The sequence below is a fragment of the Rhinoderma darwinii genome, chromosome 4, assembly GCF_050947455.1.
Source record: "Rhinoderma darwinii isolate aRhiDar2 chromosome 4, aRhiDar2.hap1, whole genome shotgun sequence".
NCBI classification, from domain to species: Eukaryota; Metazoa; Chordata; class Amphibia; order Anura; family Rhinodermatidae; genus Rhinoderma; species Rhinoderma darwinii.
The window spans coordinates 134,684,053-134,700,624 of NC_134690.1; the positions used below are offsets into that span (position 1 = coordinate 134,684,053).

At 41.7% G+C, this 16,572-nt stretch overlaps 1 protein-coding gene across 1 annotated transcript in view; it reads right to left on the reverse strand.

The window, feature by feature from the left end:
- Window positions 1-1,956: 1,956 nt before the first annotated feature.
- The window catches only part of SERPINI2 (serpin family I member 2), a 56,889-nt gene continuing 42,273 nt past the window's right edge, over window positions 1,957-16,572 (reverse strand). The window contains exon 8 of the mRNA XM_075861571.1: window positions 1,957-2,115. Within this exon, the coding sequence (XP_075717686.1) occupies window positions 2,039-2,115 (77 nt within the window). The 3' untranslated portion in view covers window positions 1,957-2,038. The remainder of the gene's footprint in view (window positions 2,116-16,572) is intronic.

The window sequence follows — 16,572 nt, forward strand, 5'->3', positions numbered from 1 at the left end:
ATAGCATTGAAGTCTATGATGAAATTTCGCATCCAAAATCCGCAACACATGCAGAAAATGCTGCAGAAAAACTCTGCACAGAAATCACGTTTGTGTTGCAGATTTTAATTTCCACCCATAAGAATGTATGGTGCAAATTTCCGCAGTGCATTTTTCCGCTATGTAAAATAACCCTACGTGTGACTAAACGTTCTAAACATATTTGGTCCTGTTTACTGAAACCGTGGAAACCCCATGGTATCTAAAAACCAATACTACATATTGCAGGTTTTACATGCTGTTTTTAATACCACAGTTTCCCCCATTTATAGAGGCTCTGTCACCAGATTATAAGTGCCCTATTTCCTACATAATGTGATCGGCGCTGTAATGTAGATAACAGCAGTGGTTTTTATTTTGAAAAAGATAATTTTGGAGCAAGTTATGAACAATTTTAGATTTATGCTAATTAGTTTCTTAATAGACAACTGGGCATGTTTTTACTTTTTACCAACAGGGCGTTGTACAGAGAAGTGTATGAGGCTGACCAATCAGTGACCAATCAGCGTCATACACTTCTCATTGTTCCAGCCCAGCTTCTTTCACTGCACAATCACACTGTGGAACAAGGAGAAGTGTACGACGCTGATTAGTCACTGATTGGTCAGCCTCATACACTCCTCTGTACAACACCCAGTTGTCTATTAAGAAACTAATTGGCATAAATCAAAAATTGTTTATAACTTGCTCAAAAATTATCGTTTTTTAAAATAAAAACCACTGTTATCTACATTACAGCGCCAATCAGATTGTGTAGGAGATGTGGCACTTATAATCTGGTGACAGAGCCTCTTTAAAGGCTATATACACCTTTTGAAAGGGATTTTAAAAAAAATCGCTTTTTGAGATACAGCTGCTCCTGTATTCTGCATACAGCGCAGTTGTATATTTCACTAATACCTGAATCAGTGAGTCCCATGGATCTGACGGGTTGTGTGAGCAGAGACACGCAGGATCCACCTGTAATCTATCACATCTTAATTATGAACTTAGATGTGATAGATTACAGGTGGATTCTTTGTGTCAGTTATACGCAGGACCCGCTTTCACTGAGCCAGTCAGTCCCACGAACCTGATGGGAACAGGATTTAGGGAACGATACAGCTGCTCTGTATATTAAAAATACATATCAGCTGTATCTCAAAAAGTAAAAATCTTTTTTTAATGAAAACTAATTATTAGGGCACATCCAGACATGGCGGAATTGCTGTTGAATTCCGCTGTGGACAGTCCGCATTGGAATTCTGCAGCAGCCATTTTTTACATTTCTTTCTATACATTTTTAGGAAACTTAGTTCAGACGTTGCAGAAAATAACTGTGCAGAATTTAGGCTGTGGTGCAGAATTTTCCCTCTGCAGCATGCTCAATACATTGCGGAGAAGAAGCGGAATTTCACTGCGGATTTTAGCCTTTGCATTGCAAAAACTGAAATCTGTGGCAAGTCCGCTGTGATATCTGCAACATCTGAATTACCTGTCAAATATGCAAATGTTGGTGCAGATTCATTGCGTAATTGTCCCAAATCTGCACCAACATTTGCAGCTGAAAAATGTATTTTTTATTTTTTAAATAAAAATCTCTTTCAAAGTCTAGGAAAATACAGCAGCCTGCCTGAAAAAAAAAACGACTATTGTTTTTTCATACTTCGTTTCCCAGAATGTAACATCTGACCTCCTGCATCGATAACAAAACACCACTTGTGAAAACGCAAAAAAAGGTATCTTTTAGTAATGTTTTTGATCAACTACTACCTATTTTTATATAATTAAAAGATATAAGTAAAAAATATAAAACATGGAATCTAAATAGATAAAATAAAAACTTTAAACATGTTACATGGATACATGCTAAGAATTTATTATTATTTTTTTTTTCATTACATCAAATATATTATAACTTCCATTAGAAAAAATAGTAGCTATATCGAATGTTGATTTAATAACCGTGAAGTAGTCGTGTCTCACTGCCCTGAGAGTATTCTGGAAGTATTTATCTTCTTTATAATGATTCAACATCTCGTCCTCTTGCATTGCTTTGATTTGGATTTGTCACCTTTCCCATAAATAGAATTGATCCTAGGAGAGTAAACAACACATTAGAGTTCAGTGATATTTGACAGAATGTTCCAGAAACAATGGTGATCAATAAACGTCCTTGTTTTTACCATTACATATATTCATTGCACTGAGAATTGTCAGTATTGCAATGGCTTGTGGTTTTTTCCAGTGGCATTATGACCATCACATATACTTGATGCTTACGGTTCATATTTCACAGTTATCAAGTACTTTGAGTTATATGACTTTCAGCATTGTCTGATATATACGGTATGTGCAGGAAAGATATAGATCTTCAATTAATTTCACATATTTAAAAGGTTATGCACTACTGGATTTTCCACGAAATAATACATTAACCTGCTCACCCTGTCTTCACAGTCTGCAGCGGAAGGTATGATATATGGCCCATGGTTATGATAGCCATTGCCCCTAACAAACAATAAATCAGCTCTCGTGGAATATTTTGGCAGTGAAAGTTGCAAGTGACATTTTCATACATCGTCAACCATCAATTGAAAAATTCATGAACATGTCACATTTAGGTGAGCCATGTCGACCTCTAGCCATAGAGTTTAAATAGTATAGTATTAACTACGACACTTATAGATATTAGAAGAGAAAAACAAGAAGTAAGAAGCAACAATAATTACTATATCAGGGCACCGTGGGGGTCATTTAAAATGTAAATATATTTCACAGTGACCCTTACGAGATTTAGTACCATTAGTATTCCTCTTTTACATGTATTCTGCTCTACTAGCATGGCCATCGTCCTTACTAAAATCCAACTTTTTACACCTCGCATTACGGCTGAAAATACTGCTTGAAAGCGTCGGCAAACATCAGCCCATTCATTTGAATGGGTTTTACGATGTACTGTGCAGACGGTCATTTTTTTTACGCGCCGCTGTCAAAAGACGGCGCGTAAAAAAGATGTCCGCTTCAAAGAAGTGCATGTCGCTTCTAGGGACGTAATTGGAGCCGTTTTCCATTGACTCCATAGAAAAACGACTCCAATTACGTCCGTAATGGACGCTGCGAAAAACGCCTGCACATGCCATTACGTCTGAAATTCAGGAGCTGTTTTCGCCTGAAAACAGCTCCGTAATTTCAGCCGTAACGGACGTGCACGTGTGAACATACCCTTAGACTTACACTCTATTTGGATCAATCATTGGTTGACCTTCACTACATGGACCAAACGTTTTGGGACACCTACATATTACACCTACACAAGCTTTTATGACATCCCATTCTAAATCCATAGGCATTAATATGGAGTTGGTCCTCCTTTGCAGCAAAAACAGCTTCCACTCTTCTGAGAAAGCTTTCTATCAGATTTTGGAGTGTGTCTGTGGGAATTTTTGCCCATTCATCCAGAAGAGCATTTGTGAGGCCAGATGTTGAGAGGACCTGGCTCACAACCTCCATTCTAGTTCATCCCAAAGGTGTTCGATGGGGTTGAGTTCAAGTCTCTGTTCGGGCCAGTCAAGTTCTTCCACACCAAACTCGCCCAACCGTGCCTTTATGGATCTTGCTTTGTGCACTGGGGCACAGACATGCTAGAACAGAAAAGGACTTTCCCTAAACTGTTCCCACAAAGTTGGAAGCATACAGTTGTCCAAAATGTCTTGGTATGCTGAAGCATTAAGATTTCAATTCACTGGAACAAATGGGTCTAGGCCAACCCCTGAAACACAACCCAATAGCATTATCCCTCCTGCACTAAACTTTACAGTTTGCACAATGCAGTCAGGCAGGTAACGTTCTCCTGGCATTTGCCAAACCCAGACTCGTTCATCAGACTGCCAGATAGAGAGGTGTGATTAGTCACTCCACATAACGCATTTCCACTGGTGCAGTGTCCAGTGGTGGCGTGCTTTACACCACTCCATCCGACGCTTGGCATTGTGCTTAGTCATGTAAGGCTTGCATGCTGCTGCTCGGCCATGGAAACCCCAGGGCACAGTTTTTGTGCGGATGGTAATGCCAGAGGAGGTTCGGAACGCTCAAGTTACTCTGAATCAGCAGAGCGTTGGTGACTTTTATGTACTATGTGCCCCAGCACTCGGCGACCCTGCTCTGTAACTTTACGTGGTCTGCAACTTCATAGCTGAGTTGCTGAGGTTCCTCAACGCTTCCACTTTGCAATATCACTCACAGTTGATCGTGGATTATCTGGGAGGGAAATAATTTCACAAACTGACTTGTTGCAACGGTGAAATCCTATTACAGTACCACGTTTAAATTCAGTGCACTCTTTAGAACGACTCATTCTTTCCCAAATGTTTGTCAGGCTGCGTGGCTAGGTGCTTGATTTTTTGTTTTTATTTTTTTACACCAGTGGCAATAGGACTGATAGGAAAAACCTGAATTCCATGATTAAGAGTTGTGTCCCGATACTTTTGTCAATATAGTGTACATTATGTACTTCATTAAAGGGGTTGTCTTATCAAAACAGACCCATTTCAGATGGTAGCCGGGACGGCTATCAGCTGATTAGTGTAGGTCCAGATTTAGAAACCCTTAGGCCCAGTTCACCCAGAGTTGTTTTGCAGGCGGCAATATTTGCCTCAAAATTCCTGAAGAAGATTTTGACCTGCCTGCACTCTTTGCACTGTTTTCTGCTCTGTTTTTTGGCCGCGGCCATTGAGCGCCACTGAAAAAAAAACGCAGCGAATACCTCTTGCGGGAAAAAAAGCCTCCGCCTCCTATTGAAATCAATGGGAGGCAATTTAGTGCGTTTTTTTGGCACAGTTTCTGACCTGGTTTCCGCATCAAAAACAGCGCCAATATGCTCCGTGTGAACTAGCCCTTAGACACCTGCAGATACCACTGGAATAAGCTGCAGCCAACTGTACTTTTCCCTGCAGTGGACAGCAAAATGTATTATTACATAATACTTTAAAGTACTGGGTCCGCTAGAGCAAAAGCCGTTTTGTTAGTGGCTCCCCATTTTGGCTAAAGAGCGGTTCCAGAGCGAAGACTGCCTCTATGACGTCCATATGTCCTAATACTAATAAAGTCTACAGAAGGGACTTGTCTTCATGAGAACCCCTTTAGGCCCGATGCACACAACCGTATTTTTTCCCTCCCGTAAATACGGGTCCGTAGTCACCCGTATTCCACCCGTATTTACGGACCCCTTTTTCTCTGCTTCTCTTTACACGTAGAGAGAGAGAGATTGCACTGCACTAATCGGCAGCCCCTTCTCTCTATCCAGCTCTGATCGGCAGCCTCTTCTCTCTATCCAGCTCTGATCGGCAGCCTCTTCTCTCTATCCATCTCTGATTGGCAGCTTCTTCTCTCTATCCAGCTCTGATAGGCAGCCTCTTCTCTCTATCAGTGCTGGATAGAGAGAAAGGGCAGCCCTTTCGTAACGCAGCGATAGAAAGAAAAAGCAGTTCAACACGTACCCGGCCGTTGTCTTGGTGACACGTCCCCATTTTGACGTCCAGTCCGACCTCCCTGGATGACGCGGCAGTCCATATGACCGCTGCAGCCTGTGATTGGCTGCAGCGGTCACATGGGATGAAAGTTTATCCCAGGAGGCCGGACTGGCGTAAGAAGCAAGGAGTTCTGAGTAAGTATGAACTTTTTTTTGTTGCAGGTTTTTGAAGGAAACGTTAGAAATGTATATTGTGAGCGCCGCGCATGGTACTCACTGTCCAGCGGTTGTCAATGTCCAGGGTGCTGAAAGAGTTACTGCCGATCAGTGCAGCCCCTCTGCTCTATCCAGCACTGATTGTTTAACTCTTTCAGCACCTGTGACTACCGCTGGACAGTGAGTACCATGCATAGCAACGCTCCAGTAATTACGGGTGCACAAACATAGCTACCCATAATTACGGGAGCCCCATAGACTTCTATGGGCCTGCCCGTGCCGTAATTACGACCTAAAATAGGACATGTTCTATATTTTTCAACGGCCCAAGCATCTTCCCGTAAGCATACGGGAAGGTAGCTGTGGCCAATAGAAGTCTATGAGCCCGTAATTACGGGCGTTTTTACGTTCGTGTGCATGGGGCCTTAATGAGGAGATGTAGAGTAATGTCAATGTGGTAGATCATGTGATATGATGAGTCAAACCATGTACTAGAGGACACTACTATTAACCCCCTTTAGTCCTGTAACTGCTAAAAAAAAGTGTTAGGTTATGAGCATACGCTAAACAAAAACGTCTGAAAAGACTGAGCTGTTTTTAAGCAACTCGCGTTTTTTGCTACGATTTTTACAGCCGTTTTTGTAGCTGTTTTTCTATAGAGTCAATGAAAAACTTCTCAAAAAACGTCTCAAGAAGTGACATGCACTTCTTTTCGCAGCAGTTTTGTTACGCGGCAGTTTTTAAAAACGGTCACGTAAAAAACTCTGTCTCGGAACCGAACTCCGTTTTTCCTATTGAAATCAAAGGGCAGATGTTTGGAGGCGCTGAAAGATGGCCGAAAATAAGCCGTGTGAACTTACCCTTAGGGTAGGTTCACACACTAGACTAAAAACGGCTGTAAAATATGGAGCTGTTTTCAAGGGAAAACGGCCTCTGATTTTCAGATGTTTTTAAAGCATCAAGCGTTTTTTTACGGCTATTTTTGGAGCTGTTTTTCTATGGACCCAATGAAAAACTGTTCCAAAAACATCCCAAGAAGTGACATGCGCTTCTTTTTTAGGGGGCGTTTTTTTATGTGCTGTTTATACAAACGGCGTGTAAAAAAACGCCCCGTAGGAACGAAACGCTGTTTTTCCCATTGAAATGGACAGATGTTTGGAGGCGTTTAGGCTCCGTATCTTCAGTAATTTTTCAAGGGGGGTTTACGGCCTGAAAAACGGCTGAAAATGAGCCGTGTGAATATACCCTGAATGTTTTGCACAAATTTCCAGTTATGATTCGGCACGATGAAATGGCAGATTGGAATCGTGACTTTTCTTTGTGTTTCATGATTATCAAATATCAGCCTATTGTTGAAATTTTATTATATTTTTGTTTAATCTAAAACCAGCAATGGATCCCAAACCTAAAGGAAGTGGTAATAAAAGCTTTAGGCCAGGTTCACACACAGTTTTTGATGCAGTTTTTGGCTATTTTTTTTTAACCAAAGCCAGAAAGGGATCCAAAAGGAAGGAAAGGTATAAAGAAAAGACTGATTCATCTCCTTTTTTTGTGTCCAGTTTGGCTAAAAAACATAACCAGCCAAAAAATGCCATAAAACTCCATCGAAACAGTGTGTGTGATCCTGGCCTTAGACTTTCCCAATTTTGGATCAAATTAACTGAATACAGAAACGATATTAGATGCCAAATGTGGATTTGCACATCTAATATTGTATTTTGGTGGCATGAAGGTGGCACTATTTTCTGCTGTGCGGCACTTCTCACCTGCGACTGCAGTATATATAAATGTACTGTAGTAAGAGAAGAGTTAGTCTCCGTTTAAATTCTCACTATACCTCATTCAAGATGTACCCCTGGGGCCAGCCACAAAGTCCTCCTGTATCTCTCCTCCACTATTGGCAAAGTACATGTTCGCTTGACATCGAAGATATTTCTGCCCTACATAAACGATCTAATTTATCACTTCAGCAGGGACAGAGGATGTTGTTGTTGTTGTTGTTGTTGTTGTTGTGTCTTAACCCCTTCAAGACCAAGCTATTTTTGGCCTTCGGGACCAGACCCGTTTTTTCAAATCTGACATGTGTCACTTTATGTGGTAATAACTCTGGAATGCTTTTACCTATCCAAGCGATTATGAGATTGTTTTCTCGTGACATATTGTACTTTAGGTTAGTGAAAAAATTTGGTAGATAAATTTATTGCTTATTTGTGAAAAACACCAAAATTTAGAGAAAATTTGAAGAAATTATGATTTTTCTAAATTTAAATGTATCTGCTTGTAAAACAGATAGTAATACCACACAAAATAGTTACTAATAAACATTTTCCATATGTCTACTTTATGTTTGCATCGTTATTTGAACATCCTTTTATTTTTCGAGGACGTTACAAGACTTAGAACTTTAGCAGCAATTTCTCACATTTCAAAAGGCTATTTTTTTCAGGGACGAGTTCAGTTCTGAAGTGGTTTTGAGGGCCTTATATATTAGAAACCCCCATAAAACACCCCATTTTGAAAACTGCACCCCTCAAAGTATTCAAAACAGCATTCAGACAGTGTTTCAACCCTTTAGGCATTTCACAGGAATTGAAGGAAAGTAGAGGTGAAATTTACAAATTTCATTTTTTTTTACAATATTCATTTGTAATACATTTTTTTCTGTAACACAGAAGGTTTTACCTAAGAAATGCAACTCAATATTTATTGCCCAGATTCTGCAGTTTTTAGAAATGTCCCGCATGTGGCCCTAGTGCGCTAATGGACTGAAACACAGGCCTCAGAAGCAAAGGAGCACCTAGTGGATTTTGGGGCCTCCATTTTTTAGAATATATTTTAGGCACCATGTCAGGTTTGAAGAGGTCTTGTGGTGCCAAAACAGTGGAAACCCTCAAAAGTGACCCCATTTTTGAAACTACACCAGTCAGGGAATTTATCTAGGGGTATAGTTAGCATTTTGACCCCACAGGTTTTCTGCTAAATTTATTCGAATTAGTCTGTGAAAATGAAAATCTACTTTTATTGTGGAAAAACTTAGAATTTTCGAATTTTTGCAAGGAATAAAGGAGAAAAAGCACCCCAAAACTTGTAAAGCTACTTCTCCCGATTACGGAAATACCCCACATGTGGTAATAAACACCTGCTTGGACCCACGGCAGTGCTCAGAAGGGAAGGAGCGCCATTTGGATTTTGGAGCACTGATTTTACTGGAATATTTTTCGGTGCCGTGTCGTGTTTGCAATGCCCTGGAGGGACCTAAACAGGGGGAACCCCCCAAAAGTGACTCAATTTTGGAAACTATGCCCCTCAAGGAATTTTTCTAGTGGTATAGTTGGCATTTTGACCCCACAGGTTTTTTGTTGAATTTATTAGAATTAGTCTGTGAAGATAAAAAGACTATTTTTCTGAAAAAACATAGAATTTTCTAATTTTTATAAGGAATAAAGGAGAAAAAGCACCTCAACATTTGTAAAGCAATTTCTCCTGATTACGGCAATACCCCATATGTGGTAATAAACTGCTGTTTGGACCCACGGCAGGGCTCAGAGGGGACGGAGCACCATTTGGATTTTGCAGCTTAGATTTTGCTGAATTGGTTTCTGGGGGCCATGTCGCATTTGCAGAGCCCCTGAAGTACCAGTACAGTAGAAATTCCCCAGGTGTGATCCCATTTTGTAGACTATACCTATCAAAGAATTAAATTAGAGGTGTAGTGAGCATTTTGATCCCTCAGGTGTTTTACAGATTTTATTTGAATTGGGCCGTGAAAATGAATTTTTTTTTTTTCCAATAACCTATAGATTTAGCACATAATTTTTCATTTACACAAGCAATACAGGAGAAAAGACACCCCAAAATGTGTGACAAAATTTATCCTGAATAGGGAAGTATCCCATATGTGGTTGTAAACTGCTATTTGGACATACAGCAAGAGTCTAAAGGGAAAAAGCGCAATTTCGTTTTTGGAGTGGAGATTTTACAAAATTTGTTTTTTACTCCATGTTGCATTGCGCTGAGGTACCGGTACAGTGAAAACCCCCGAAAAGTGACCCCATTTGGGAAACTACACCCCTCAAGGAATTAATCTAGAAGTGTAGTGAGCATTTTAACCCCAAAGGTTTTGTAGAAATTAGTGCACAGTGGATGTTGCAGATTTAAAATTGCCATTTTCCACATATATGTTATTTCAGTGCCCAATGTGTTGTGCCCAGCTTGTACCACCGTAGACACACACCCCATAAATTATTGTTAAGCGGTTCTCCAGAGTACAGTAATACCCCATATGTGGTCATTAACTGCTGTTTGGGCACACTGCCAGGCCCAGAAGGAGCTCCATTTGGCTTTTGGAGCGCAGATTTTGCTTGGTAGTAGTTTTGTTTAGTGTTTTACTGGTGTTTCAGCTTATAATATGGGGGCATATGTAAGCTGGGTGGAGTGTATCAGGGTATATGTTAGCTGGGTGGAGTGTATCAGGGTATATGTAAGCTGGGCGGAGTGCATCAGGGTATATGTAATAGTGACGTACGCTTTCAACCAATCCTTCATGCACAGGCTGGATTTTTGGGTGTAGGAGTCGCACTTCTAAAGGGTGTCCGTGGTATTGTACAAAATATCCGCACTCCAGCATTGTCTAATCTTTGACTTCACTAGCCCCATATGTAGCACAGACCCCAAAATGTCATCGTTTTCGCTGCATTTACAGGGTCTACAAATGGGGGCTGCAAATGATGACGTGGGGTTTTAGGTGAAGAACTGCTTCACATATAAATTAGTCTGGGCCGTCGTTTTGCATTATTGCGTTCCAAGAATCATAACTTTTTATTTTTCCGTTGACGAGCTCTGTGAGTGCTTGATTTTCATGGGACGAGCTGTAGTTTTTATTAGTATAATTTTGGGGTAAATGTGATAATGTGATCAGTTTTTATTCAATTTTTTGGGGGGTTAGGAGACCAAAAAACAGAAATTCTCTCGCTGTTTTTTTTAAATCAATTTTTAACGGCGTTCTCTGTGCAGCATAAACAACATGTTTGCTTTTATTCTGCGGTTTGATACGATTATGGCAATACCAAATTGATATCGTTTTTATATGTTTTACTACTTTTACACAATAAAATGTTTTAGTGTCACCATCTCCTGAGAGCCATAACTTCTGTATTTTTATGTCGACGGAGCTTTGTGAGGGCTTGTTTTTTGCGTGACACACTGTAGTTTTTATTGGTACCATGTTTGGGTACATGCGGCTTTTTGATCACTTTTTATTCCATTTTATTGGAAACAACGTGACCAAAAAAGGAAATTCTGGCATTGTTTTTTATTGTATTTTTTTTTACGGTGTTCACCGTGCGGGATAAATAATATTATATTTTTATAGGTCACGCCGATACGAACGCGGCGATACCTATTATGTCTAGTTTTTGTCTTTTTTTCAATTTTTTTCTAATTATAAAGCGCTCGATCAGGGACACAAGATGATTATTGTTTTAATTACATAAAACTTTAATTTATTTATTTATCTAAAACTTTTTTTAACCTTTTTTTTTACTTTTTATTTTACACATACTAGGGGACTGGAAGATCTGATCTTCTGATCCCCTGTACAATACACTGCACTACTTGTGTAGTGCAGTGTATTGTAACTGTCCCTTTACAACTGACAGTTGAGCCTATTACGTCCTGCCTCGGGCAGGACCTAATAGGCTCCCGTACCTGGCAACCAGGAAGCCATTGCTAGGCTTCCTGGTTGCCGTTGCAACCATCAGAACCCTGCGATTTTTCGCAGGGGGCCAACGGGGTACAGAGGGAGCCCCCTCCCTCTGTATCAATCACTTAAATGCCGCTGTCGCTATTGACAGTGGCATTTGAGGGGTTAAATGGCGGCGATCGGACATAACAGTGATCGCCGCCATTGCAGCGGGATGTCACCTGTATATTACAGCCGACACCCGCTGAGGATGAAGCGCGCACAGCTCCTGTGCCTGCTTCATCCTCAGGGCGTTACTGTACGCCCATTTGCGGGAACGAGACGCTAAAAAGGACGTACTGTAACGCCCATTTGCGGGAAGGGGTTAAGACCGTACTGAATTTGGCACTGTCCAGCTGCTTCTGGGACACTTGTCATTGCTGAATGGGGGAATTTGAGTATACCTCTATTCCCCATGATACATTACCTTATGTTGATGCATCATATATGCAGCACTGCCATGAGTTTTGTTATATCTACATGTACACAAAATGAAAACAAGGTTGCTAATCCCTATATGCGTCCCCTTTATAATGGTAATAGAATCACTCATTTATTCAATACAATGTGCTTTATTATTGATTTGGCAATTTCTGTCACACAGATACATTTTATGTGTGCAGGTCCTGTTACTCTTAACTAAACGTTCGATTAACTTTTTATTTTCCAGCAGCATGTGTAATATAAATATATTTTGTAATATACTTTATTAATGAATTTGGGCTCCTTTTTTGTGTTATATGTGTTTTAAATGGCTACTCTGACACTTTTCTACCACATTTTATTTCTTGTTTTTCTCCTGTTTCTAGCAGAAATCTGTACACGGATTCTGCTGCCTATGAGTACGGGTGGGTGGTGGCCCCATCCTGATGTCAGACGTTCACGCCCCCATCGTGACGTCAGGAAGGTCTCTCTGCCTCCATACACTACACAGTTCTCTTTAGTGTAACCTGCAGCAGCAGAGCGCATGGAAGAGACTGTGCGCACTGGTCTCTGTGCCTGGATGATTCTCCCCCTTCCCTCCGGCAAAGAGTCTCAGGACACTATAATCTGAGCTGCTACTCATTATCAGATAAGACTAGGACTGCTCCGTCCGTCCCCCCCGCGCGCAATCACCCTGCCGTCCTGTCTTATCTTCCCTGCACTTGCCAGGGAAAGTGAAAAAGAAAAACTCTGATTCCTTTCTTCTGGAGTGTGCAGAGATATTTCCATATATATATGTATACAGGGTGGGCCATTTATATGGATACACCTAAATAAAATGGGAATGGTTGGTGATATAAACTTCCTGTTTGTGGCACATTAGTATATGGGAGGGGGGAAACTTTTCAAGCTGGGTGTTGACCATGGCAGCCATTTTGAAGTTGGCCATTTTGTATCCAACTTTAGTTTTTTCAATGGGAAGAGGGTCATGTGAAACATCAAACTTATCGAGAATTTCACAAGAAAAACAATGGTGTGCTTGGTTTTAACGTTACTTTATTCTTTCATGAGTTATTTACAAGTTTCTGACCACTTATAAAATGTGTTCAAAGTGCTGCCCATTGTGTTGGATTGTCAATGCAACCCTCTTCTCCCACTCTTCACACACTGATAGCAACACCGCAGAAGAAATGCCTCCCGATCTAACAGCCTTAGACTTTTATCTTTGGGGTCATCTGAAGGCAATTGTCTATGCTGTGAAGATATGAGATGTGCAGCAACTGAAACTACGGATACTGGAAGCCTGTGCTAGCATTTCTTCTTTAGGGGTTCTGGTCTGGGGGTCTGTATTAGTTTAGGAAGTCTGGTTTGCGTACTGAATTAATTTAGGTGTCTGGTATCTGAGTTTAATTAAGTTGCTATAGTGGCTGGGGATGGCTGCAGAAGCGAGGGGCCAAAGATGTCTCAGCAGGCAGTAACTTTTGTATTCCACAAACGTAATTTGAGCTGTTTTTCATTGACTTCAATGAAGAACAGCTCCAAATTACGGCCGTAATTGACGCCTCGCAAAACGCGAGTACGAGCAATTACGTCTGAAATGCAGGAGCTGTTTTCTCCTGGAAACAGCTCCGTAATTTCTGCCGTAATTGTCGTTATCGTGTGCACAAACCCTGAATCTTACTGATCAGCCTCAATAGCAAAGCAGTGTGTAGAATGTTTTTCAAACTTCAAGTTATGTCCTAAATATGCTGTCTGAATACAGACAGGAGTGTGTGAGGCCATGGTCAGACGTGGTGGAATTTTTCCGCTGCAAATGTTGGTGCAGATTCGGGCCAATTACGCAACGAATCTGCACCAACATTTGCATATTTGACAGGTAATTCAGATGTTGCAGATATCACAGCGGACTTGCCACAGATTTCAGTTTTTGCATTGCAAAAGCTGAAATCCGCAGTGAAATTCCGCTTCTTCTCCGCAATGTAATGAGCATGCGGCAGAGGGAAAATTCTGCACCGCAGCCTAATTTCCGCACATTTATTTTCTGCAACGTCCTAAAAATATATAGAAAGTAATGTAAAAAACGGCTGCTGCAGAATTCCACTGCGGACTGTCCACAGCGGAATTCAACAGAAATTCTGCCATGTCTGAATGTGCCCTAACAGTCTGATGATGGATAAGTACGTACATTTTAATATTTTACTATAAAGGCCATTACAGGCCTTGTTATTCATGAGCAAAGAGCTGTGTATTGGGATAGAATAAAATGTGATGTGTGACTGTGAAGGACATGAGAATAGTATGGCCTGTCAACCTTGAGGTAAACCATTTTATTTGCTGTTGTCATCCACTGAGCCATTAACAAAAACTGCTGTCAAAATAGCTCACAGCATATGTAGGAAATAAGCAGACTTGGACTTGCTTTGTTCAGTGAATGTATCTTAACTATCAAATTACCTCAATATAAATCCGAATGAGCACATTCAGAAAAATTACTGTTTTGCTATCAATTCTATATCTAGGAAATGGCGTACTATATAGTGCCCAAATAATAGATCATACAAAGTACAAATATCTATACCATACTGTGCCTAATAACCACCACTACCCAATTAACTTTGCTGTGATGTAAAAATAATAATAATCTTTATTTATATAGCGCCAACATATTCCGCAGCACTTTTGTTCAGTACAATGGTCCAGCCATCTTTTATACACATGGGGTGGTACACATAAAGCTGCATGAGCAAGTCACCAGCCAGTATGACGGACAGGAAATGCAGTACGGTGCAAGGAGTGTGAGGGAATCTTATTCTGATGACTAATGGACCCAAGGAAAGCAGTCCGATTAGGAAATGGTAGAGGCCTGTGTAAAAAGATGTATTTTCATGTTTAAAACTGTGGATATTGGGAATTAATCTGATTGTCTGTGGTAGCGTATTCTAGAGGACTGGTGCAGCACAAGAAAAATCATGCAGGGGTGATTGGGCAGTGTCCCCTATAAGGTGCGTGGCTGCGCACCTTCCACAGTCCGACCGCTCACTGTCACGTGCAGCAGGCGAATGCAGTGGCATCGCTAGCACCGGAAGGGGCTCCGGTGCTAGCGACAGCCATATTCACTTGTATGTGCGTCCTCAGGACACACATACAAATGAATGCGATCAGTGGTGTAACTATAAGGGTCGCAGAGATTGCGACTGGGCCTCTGAAGCCAGGGGGTCCGTGGCCCCCGCACCACATCAATGAAAAGTTACTATAGTAACTGTGGCCTAAGTAATAAACCACACGGGCCCCTGTTACTAGAGTAACTCCCAGTACTTACCCTCCCTCTTTCCGGAGCGCATCGGAGGTTCTGACATCACCGTGCTTTGTGCAGCGCATGACGTCACGACGCTTTGCGCTGCGCACAACATCCCGAAACTCGATGGAGTGAGGACCTCCGCTGCGGCCGAAGAGGAGGGTAAGTTTAATACCACTGCTGAAGCTGATGGGTCGGGGTCTGACTCCCGGGACCCCCGCCAATCAGCTGTTTTGAAGGAGGTGCGGAGCTCGTACGAGCGCTACTTCCCCTTCATTCCAGTCACTTTCTCACACTGAATCGCCGACGTGGACGTGTCAGCGATTCACAGTGTGAGCATGTGAGGGAAATACGTACGAGCTCTGCACCCCCTTCAAAACATCTGATTGGCGGGAGTCGGACCCTGACCCATCAGCTATTGATGGCCTATCCTCAGGATAGGCCATCAACATTTAGGGACTGGACAACCACTTTAACGTGTGTTAGGCTTAGACACAGGGCCCCAGCAGACCGTAATCTTATACTATATAAGATTACTGTCTGCTGGACCCTGTATCTAAGCCTACCTTAGGCTTAGATACAGGGTCCAACATACCGTAACACACATGCACATGGGCCCTGTATCTAAGGCCCTGTTCACATCACTGGTGCCCTTCCGTTGAGGGGTCCTGTCGGGTTAACCTCTCAACGGAAAGGCAAACGGAAACCTTTGCTTCCGTTTGCATCACCATCGATCTCAATGGTGATGGAAACTTTGCTAACGGTTTCCGTTTGTCACCTTTGTGAACGGGTTCAGTTGCTTTGGCGGAATCAATAGCGCAGTCGACAATGCAAAACAACGTAATCCTGCCACAGCGGTGACAAACGGAAACCTTTAGCAATGTTTCCGTCATCATTGTGAATGTGTCAATGGTGAGGGAAACAGAAGCGGAGGTTTCAGTTTGCCTATCTGTTGAGGGGTTAACCTGACGGAACCCCTCAACGGAAGGGCAGCGGTGATGTGAACTAGCCCTTACTAATGTTTTTTTTGGTGTTTTTTTTTACAGGTTCAGTCGTTGGACTACGTCAGATTCGGGGACTACTTCGATAACTGCTTTTTTATTCTCAATAAAATGGTTAATGAGGGTTGTGTGTTTTTTTTTTATTTCAATAAATAATTTTTTTCTATGTCTTTGTATTTTTTTTAAACTTTATCGCTACCACCTTAATAATGGCCGCTGACTGACAGCGTCCATTACTAAGGCGGGGCTTATTGTTAGCCTCATGAAAAGGCTAACACTAACCCCATTACTACCCCAGTACCACCGCCGCTAGGGGTGCCGGGAAAAGCCGGGTACGATCCAGTACCCGACCATCTGTAGTGATGGTCGGGCACTGGGGTGGCCGCAGGCTGGTATTATTAGGCTGGGA